We start from the raw sequence: 8951 nt of genomic DNA, 5'->3' as shown, positions 1-8951 counted from the left end.
TCATGTTCATTGTCTCAGCAGGTTACTCCAGAGGTTGCCATGAGGTGTTCTAGACATGTTTCCTCAAAGTGGTCTTTGTCTGATATATCTTTTAGAGGTTGAAGTTGCTTAGAGAGTTTTTCCATAAGTGCAATGGTCCAGATTTTCTCATACCAAGATCTGTCTCACATAAAAAGGGTTAATAATTCTTTAAACAATAAGCCCTCACTTTTAGTGTTTGTCCCACACACAACTCTCTGCTCCTCAAGAACCCTTTTGGGGAGCTGGAATCAGTGTTGGGGTGTGTGAGAGAAGGAGCAATGTCATAGGATTCTCACATGAGTGTTGCTTCTTCCCTCTGGTGGATTTATGCCCTTATGCCCCCCCACAGTTCTCCATATTTGCTGCATGTGATGAGGGAAGCTGCACTTGGGGCTGGCTTGTGGGATCAGGGGTGCTAAAGGGGCCCCTCTCAGCCACCTCCCCTTCCCCCCTGCCCACACTGTATTGTTTTCTTTTGAAATTTTGACAGCCTTTGTCGTCTTTTATTACTAGGTTACACAAATTATTTTTAACCATCTTCCATTGCTTATATTGCCCAGTGCAAAGTGCAAAGACTTAAACCTGCTTGAAAACTGAAGGATGCAAAAGCTGGGAAACCTGCTACAGAGGTTGCTAGACTCCATCTTGCATAATCCCTGCGCATTGGCTGTGCTGGCTACTGCGGTTTGGAAGTCTGACAACCTCTAGAGCAGCCTTTCCTGACCAGTGTGCCTCCAGATGTTGTTGGACCACAACTCCCATCTTCCTGACCATTGGCAATGCTGGCTGAGGCTGATGGGAGTTGTGGTCCAACAACATCTGGAGGCACACTGGTCGGGAAAGGCTGCTCTAGAGGGCCACAGGTCTCCCAGCTCACCCTAAAGTCTTGGACCTGTGGAGGTGCAGAAGGGAAGGCACTCTGCACTCACTCAGGCTGTGAACACACAAAGCACCTACAGCAAAGCCATGGTGGCTATTTAGCTCCATAACCAACCCAGAGCCCTCTGGAGCTGTGGCTTCTTCAGTGGTTTTCTTTACAGGCCGACGATTTCCACCCAACCATAGAGGAGAACAAACTGGCTTGCTCTTGGTTTCAGCGTGTTATTTTTGTGCACTTCAGGCATGCCCTTAGACCAGGGATGGGAAAGCTGTGCTCTTGGATTGCTCTTGCCCTTTAGAATGTTTACCTGAAATGTTTAGCCCTCCTAATGTTTAGCCGAAATCTGCTCCCCTCCAATTTCTTCACATTCATTATGGTCCTGCCCTTCAGGAGCGACAGAGAACAATTCTGCTTCATCTTCTGTGTGACAGTGGTTCATCAGATATTTTATGAATGAATAAGACTTTTATTGTTCATAGCCATTGGCCGTCACAACACAGTGCATATACAAAAGGTATAAAACTTAAAAGAAAACGCAAACTACGAACAAGTCACTTTAAAAAAGAAGCAACACTCAGACGTACAAGGTAAAAATCAGATATTTTATTTATTTACTTATTTTATGTCCCACCCTTCCTCCCAGTAGGATATTTGCCGCCCTGGGCTCCTGCTGGGAGGAAGGGCGGGATATAAATAAAATAATAAACAAATGATAAACATAAAATAAATATTTGAAGGCTGCTGTCATATTCCTCCTTAATATTCTCTTCTCCAGGCTAAACACATACATCCATGTGGTGCGTATAGGGTGGTATATCTCACTCTTGTTTTATTATCTTTCTTGAAATAATGACCAGCCCCCCGTCCCCAAATGGTGAAGAATGGTGCTGTTCCCTGCCTCAAGATGTGGCAAGGGACTCTGGCTTGTTCTGCAAAATGGGATGAGCCAGGACTTCAGTCTGTTGGAAAATTATAGGCTGCCTCTTCTGGAAGCTCTTCCTGCAGTCTTTCAACTGTGAGGGGAGAGGCAAAGAGAAAAGGCACTCTGCACTTGCTCAGATGCAATTTCTTCCTTAAGGAGGACTAGCAGCCTCATTCCTGTCATGCCTAGCCCTGACCTGGTGCTAGGACCTGAGCCCCCAGAGGACGAACAAGACACCCCACTGATACGGACCTTGAGGAGCAGGCAGGGCCCCTGAATCTAATGCTGAGGATCTTCTTGAGGGACCCTCTGGGTTGATGCCTGAGGAAGAACCTCTGGAAACATCAGAGGAGGTGGTGGAGCTGCCCCCCCAGTCCCCAAGAGCACCAGTGCCAGATGCTTCGGGTCCAGGCTGAAGAGTAATGGCCAGATTGTGTCTACAGTCCCGGATTTGGCAGTCTACTTGTAAGTAAGGGGTCTACTCATGACTAAGCAATCCCTGATAACTCCTCCACTGCCAACAGCTGTGGTCAGGGTGTGGTTTAGAAGGCCAGAGGATACAAGGCCTCATCTCTGAGCCTTCCAGGAAACTGCTCCTTGCTCCTGATTCTAGTTGTTCCTCTGTGTGTGGCAGACCTGGTAATATTTATCTGTATGGATTCCCTGTGGGTGACCTCTGTTTCTTGGGACTCTGCTGCACCAGAAGCACTGTCTGTATTGGTAAGTACTTTGTTGAGAAGCTGATATTTCTGGGACTGGGACCTTTGCCCCTGAGGGGACCCTCCCAGAGCATTACAATAGCTGGCGCTGCTTAGGAATTCTATAAATTAGTGCAGTTTTGAAAAGCTCAGTCCACTACCTTGATTCAAAATGGTGTCCAATTTTATACAAACATAAACACAACCCTGTTTCTTTATCTCAGGAACTATGATACAACATTTGGTTATGATTTCCTAAAGGGTGTCCAAATGAAGAGCAAACGGACAAACAAGCAACTTTCCAAATACAAATAGGTTTATCAAATTATACTAGCTATAATAGCGAAATCAAACCTCTGTGTTCAGGGACCATTTCCTTTAAATACTAGAATCTGGGGCCAAGTAATAAGGGATGGTCATCAAATTCATACTCTGCTTGTGAGCTTCCTGCCTGGACAGCTGGATGCTTATCTAGAAGGGTCTCCTTTGTGATTCATCCTCCAAGCTCCTTTCTTCCTGGATGGCTATTTTGATGCCCATTTAGCTCAGTGCTGGGGCTTGGCTTTGTCTGTCAGAGTGTTGCTCCATTTGCACCTGGCAAGCTGGACCTGTCTGGACTTCAAGATGGCCTCCAAGGCTGTGTATATACTTACCCATTTGTAGTACAAAAATGTGGCATTTCTCAACAATGCAGAATCACTCATGCTTGTCCTCAACATGCTGCTTTCAATGCAAATTTATTGTAGTTCCTGCAGTCTAGAGATGGATGGGTGTGGCTACTTTACATATATTTGAGCCCCCCTTGATTAGATTATGTATTTGAAAACCCTCCCCTTGAGATCTTGGTATACACCTGCCTATAATGCCATTGGGCAGGTGTGGATACACCACCACCCCATCCCTGGGACCACCTACATCTATCTTCAAATGGACACACTGCAAAGTAATGCAGAATTAATCAGCAATGAGCATTTATTTTTGGAACGAAACCAGTTTGTCAAGAAATGCTTTTCAGGTACAAAGAAAATGCAATAGGTGTCAATCGTGTATAGACAAAACAAGAACTTGGTCTCCATTGATTCCAGAATAAAATGTTGTGTGTAATGTACACAGCAGCCTCGGTCAGTTCTTGTAGCCAAGTCTGCTCTTATTGGTGATCTTATAGGACCAAGTTGCAGATGATGACCAGAGATTGGTGGTTGTGGAGGGAGCTGGAGTTCCCCCTCCTGGCTGGCTTGGATGGTTTTTGGGGCGAGAGAGATTATAACCAACTGGGACAGCAAGATTTGCAGTTTTATGATGGAATGAGAAGTCCATTATGCAAGCAGACCCCCACAAGAGAGAAGGTGACTCTATGCACAGATCAAAACGGGAGAAAAAGTGGCACCTGTGCCCTTTTAGCCCCTTGGTCCAGCGGCAGGAGCAGGTTGCTGTGGGTCTCCAAACTGTGGGTCCAACCATCCCAGGAGATGTCCCTCTCTGTCTTCCAGAGCTCCTGTGCCTTGGAGCTCTGCCATGACTTGTTCCCCTTTCCCCGCACAGAGGCCTCTCTCATCACCGCCTCTCTCATCACCTCCTCTCAGTTCAGCTTCAGTCCCTGCCCACCTTTCTTGGTGGTGGTTGATTTCTGTCCCTGTTGGCCATGTTTCTGCTGAGCCAGTCTGGGAGAGCCAACTGCCTTCCACTCTAAGCATCAGTGCATTTTTTTCCAGCATCTACCAACTGTGCCCACCCCCTTTCAACATAGCCTGGCACCCTTGTGTGTGTGTGTGTATCCTTCGCCCTTCATGGTGCTGTGTGGAGATGCCACTGCAGAGAAACTGGCAGGTGCCCTTCTGGGAGCACATCTGGCCAGGTAAGAACACCAGAAACAGAGCGTTGCAGCTGGATCAGACCAAAGAGGGCCCACCTAGTCCAGCTGCCTCCTTCCCACACTGGCCATCCAGGTGCCTCCAAAAAAGCCCTCAAGCTGGACATCAAGGCAAACAGCTCCCCCCTTGAATTCAGTAGTAGTCTGCCTCTGGTCGTAGAAGGTCCATTTAGCTACCGACAGACCTCGCCTTCTTTGTGACTTTATTTAAGTCCCTTTAAAAACTATTTAAGCTAGTGACCGTCGCCACATCTTGTGGCAGGGAATTCCATAGGCTAACTATGCATTCTGTTCAGAGGTACTTCCTTTGGACTGCTCCCGGGTTTCCTTGCCCATCCATTTCATTGGGAGTTCCCAGGTTCTTGTATTATGGGAGAGGAAGTCACGTGGCCTTCCTGAGTTGTGAATTTAGTTTCTTTTCCCCTTTCTTCCTCGCCTACTCAGCAGCACTCCACCTTTTTTAAAATGCTACTTGTGAGAAAATGTAGCTGTCAGGAGAGTTGTTCCTTCGTTTCTAAGATATCTGGCTTTGCAGTTTGGAAAAAAAAAATCCTAAGAAGAGGAAGGTTGGACACGTCTTCAAAATTGCCCAGCTGCCTGCCTCCTTCCTTCCTGCAGTTAATGAGGTTTGTCTTGCTTTCATAGCATGTTCTCCAAAATCCACTGTGGGATGACGATGATTCCTTCGTCAGTTAAATGGTCAGTTAAATGGTAAAAATGGTCAGCCACAGAGAACCATTAATATAGATGCAACCCCCCCCACACACACACATGGGGTGACAGCTGGTGGCAAGTTTCTTCTTTCTGCCCCAAAGAAGGAAAGTCATGCAAACATTTCTGAGAAGTGCTGAGCCAGTAGATCTAAGCTTCCTTCTCCGAAATGCATCACATGAGTGGTGGGCAGCAATCCCTCCAAGAGGTGAGGGGATTACTGGGCATTATCTAGGCTTCTTGCAGAACCCCCTGACCTTCCATGAGGCATGACGGCAGGGGTGACGCCAAGAGGAAGCAGACTGGGAAACTGGCTGTGAGATGGTAACGAGGGCTCATATTACAAAAGGAAAGCTGAGTCTTGGGTGCTGAAGATGAGGGTTGTCCAGAAATAAATGTGGTTCTGCGGCTGCAGTTTATGTGCTTACGGCAGCCATATTTTTTGGCCTGATATAAAAAAATGGATGGCTGGATAGTTTGGGGGATCAGTGGCAAACAATGGAGATACTTTGAGTGTGTGTGTGCTTTAACATCATCTCTGATATTATTGTTGCGCACCACCCCAATCTCTGAGCGGTGAGACATCTCCAGGGGTCCCTGCGCTCACCCAGGGTTTGGTTTCCTTGGAAAGAAGGTCAGCTGAGACTGTGGTGTCTTTATGAAATATGGTTTATTTATTTACACACACTCCAACCTGAGCTTAGGATGGAGGGATTCAAGGCATCAGCAGTCCAATATCTTGCTTTTCCATCAGGGTTACAGGAGGCACCCCAGAGCCATGGTGCAGAGAGCCAGTCTCTCTGCCTGCCTCCAGTTCCCAGCCTTTCCTCTGACTTCATCCAAACCTCATGCCTCTCCTTGCCCTCAGGAGGGGGGGGGCTCTCCTGAAGAGTTTCAATAACAACAGGATCTCCCTGGCCCAGTTAATGGGCACTTGATAGGCCCATTAACTCACCTGGCCACTCTATTAGACTAACAAAGGGAACTCATCTGACCAGCAGAGTGGGTTTCTCACCCCCAGGTGCAGAGTTCCAAATCAGAGGCTGGAAGGGACTCATAGAACTCATCCATCTCAACCCCAAACCCATAACATTATGTAAAAATAGGTGTACTGATCAGGAAAGAGATCTTGAGGTCATGGTGGATAGCTCAATGAGGATGCCAACCCAGTGTGGGAAAGGTAGGGATCCCAGGATAGGGATTATTAGGAAAGGGATTGAAAATAAAGCTGGCAATATCTCCTTCCCAATGGTTCTCCCCAACAGCCTCGGATCACTTTGGGTCATCTATCTGGCTGTCTGAAACTGACTCAGCCGAGCACTTGGAATGGGCTCCATTTGGCTTGGGCACTGGCCGAATCCAGTGCACAGGCCTAGTGTATGGTTCTGGTCACCACAATATTGTAGAGCTAGGAAAAGGTCAGAAAAGGGCCACCAAAATGATCAAGGGGATGGAGGAACTCCCCTATGGGGAAAGGTTACAACATCTGGGGCTTTTTAGTTCAGGGAAAAAACGAGTAACAGGAGACATGATAGAAAGGTGTAAAATTATGCCTGGTGTGGAGAATCTGGACAGATAGAAGTTTTCTCCCTCCCTCACCATCCTAGAATCCAGTGTAACCATCCAATGAAGGTGAATGTTGGAAGATTCAGGACAGACGAAAGGGGGTGCTTCTTCACACAGCATGCAGTTAGCATGTGGAATTTGCCCCCACAAGAGACAGTGATGGCCCCTAACTTGGGTGCTTTTATAAGAGGATTAGATATATTCATGGAGGATAAAGCTACCCATGGCTACTAGCCAGGATGGCTATGTTACCTCCAGTTTTGGAACAGTATGCCTCTGAATACTAGTTCCTGGGGGGCTGAAGTGGGGAGAGTGCTGCTGTTGCCCTCAGGCCCTGCTTGTGGGGTTCCTAGAAGTATCTGGATGGCCCCTGTGAAAACAGCAGTCTGGACTAGACGGGTCCCTTGGGTCTGATCTAGCTGCAGGGCTCTTAGGCTCCTGATTCTTTGGGGCTGGCTCCAGCGTACTCCCTAGCGGGCGTACTTGCTGATGGTGGTAGCAGAGCTGTGGCCTCCATCAGGCATCATTCCAGGATGTTGGGGTTAATTAAAATGGTGGGTGCCCACCCACCAGTGCAAAGGCCTAGGGCTGGCTTCAGTGGTAAGCCTGCTAGGGCACGATAAGCCCTAGCAACTGTCCAGGATGGTAGTCCTGCACACAGTTGATACGAGCCACATATCACTGACGGTTGGTAGAGTGTCGTGGCTGAACTGTGGTGTGGGAAGCCCACACTTTGAACCTGACCTTTGCCATGATAAACTCAGTAGGCAGCCTTTGGTGAAGTCCCAACTCTCAGCCTCTGGCAGTCATTGCGCTGCCTGCCTTCTCCTGCAATAAGAACATAGGAAGAGCCCGCTGGATCAGGCTGCTGGCCCATCTAAGTCCAGCATCTCATGGTGGTCAACCAGATGCCTGTTATGGGAAGCCGCAAGCAGAACCCGAGTGCAAGAGCGCTCTCCCCTCCGGCGGTTTCCAGCAGCTGGTATTCAGAAGCATACCACCTTTGACTGTGGAGGCAGAGCATAGCTATTGTGGCTAGCAGAAGCCATTGATAGGCTTCTCCTCCATGAATTTGTCTAATCCTCATTTACAGCCATCCAAATTGGTGGCCATCAGTGCCTCCTGTGGGAGCGGATTAACCATGTTCTGTGTGGACTCCTTTCCTTTCTCTGTCCCGAATCTTCCAACGTTCAGCTTCATTGGATGTCCATGAGTTTTAGTGTTAGGAGAGAGGGAGAAAACCTTTCCTCTGCCCGCTTTCTCCATGCCATGCATCATCTTATACACTTCTTTTGCGTCACCCCTTACTGCAATGTGGGGATGACATCCCTGCCCTAAGGACTCCAGAGCTAAAAGAAGGGGAAGACTTGTGGAGCACCATCTGCATGCAGGAAGCTCCTGGTTCAGTCCTTGGCCCCTGCCTGAAACCCCGGGGAGCCACAGTTGGCCAGTGATGATAACAGTGCACTATCACTTGGTGTAAGGCAACTCCCTGTGTCTCTGTGACCAGGTGAGTTGTGTGCCTGTCCAGTCCATTGCCTAGGTGCTGTTCATGGGCAGCTTCAAGGCCCCTCTTTCTTTCACTTCTGATGGTTCTTTATGTTTAAACTGGACTTGGACTGAGTAACCCTTCCAACTGCGGACTCCTTTCAAATAGCAGACTGGTCTCTGTAGAATAGGGCACATGGCCACCTTAGCTGGAGGTGTGCAGACTTCCTTTGAACGTTCAGAAAGTGCTACAGAAATGCTCATTGCTGAGTTGTTATTAAATTGCCTTCAGGGCCCTGCATATAGCAGTTTCCTTTTCTCTGCCATTTCTACCCTAAACCAACTGGGGACAAGGAATCTGTAGCCTTACCAGCCCCTGTGATGGTTCAAGACTTGACTAGCATCATTCCCAAGGGTTTTAGTGGACTATCCTAGAAGGCGATTAGTACTATAATTAGCACTGCGAGGCTCAGATGGTTCTTTCTTCATTGAGAGCAGGAAATCCTCTGGGTGATCCACTCTTCTCCCCCCCCTCAGGAATGCAACTCCCCAAAGATTTATTTTGAGCACCATCTACCATTGCATGCATTCATGGATGAAGCCACAGATTGCAGCTTTGCCTCAGGGACACTTTTCTCTCCGCTTCCCTGGCATTAACTCAACTGGATAACTTAGCAGGCATCAAAGACGCTTGCCTTGGTCTTGTGCCAGAAACGTATGCGCCCTCATTCTGGAGGGCTTTGAGGTTTTTGTGTTTCGACGAGATGCTTGATGGAAAACTTGCTTCAGTGTTGG

At 48.0% G+C, this 8951-nt stretch overlaps 1 protein-coding gene across 5 annotated transcripts in view; it reads left to right on the top strand.

The window, feature by feature from the left end:
• The first annotated feature begins 2368 nt into the window (after positions 1 to 2368).
• Positions 2369 to 8951, top strand: part of GRK3 (G protein-coupled receptor kinase 3) — a 115589-nt gene continuing 109006 nt past the window's right edge. For 2 of the 5 annotated variants that reach the window (XM_061602680.1, XM_061602678.1), the window contains exon 1: positions 2395 to 2543. In XM_061602680.1, the coding sequence (XP_061458664.1) occupies positions 2478 to 2543 (66 nt within the window). In that variant the 5' untranslated portion in view covers positions 2395 to 2477. Of the gene's footprint in view, positions 2544 to 8951 lie in introns of all 5 variants that reach the window. The other 3 variants (XM_061602682.1, XM_061602681.1, XM_061602679.1) reach the window with 3 other exon arrangements.

The sequence above is a fragment of the Rhineura floridana genome, chromosome 19 (genome assembly GCF_030035675.1).
Source record: "Rhineura floridana isolate rRhiFlo1 chromosome 19, rRhiFlo1.hap2, whole genome shotgun sequence".
Taxonomy (NCBI): domain Eukaryota; kingdom Metazoa; phylum Chordata; class Lepidosauria; order Squamata; family Rhineuridae; genus Rhineura; species Rhineura floridana.
Note: the sequence above shows the minus strand (reverse complement) of the source record. Positions and strands in the feature narration are given on the sequence as shown.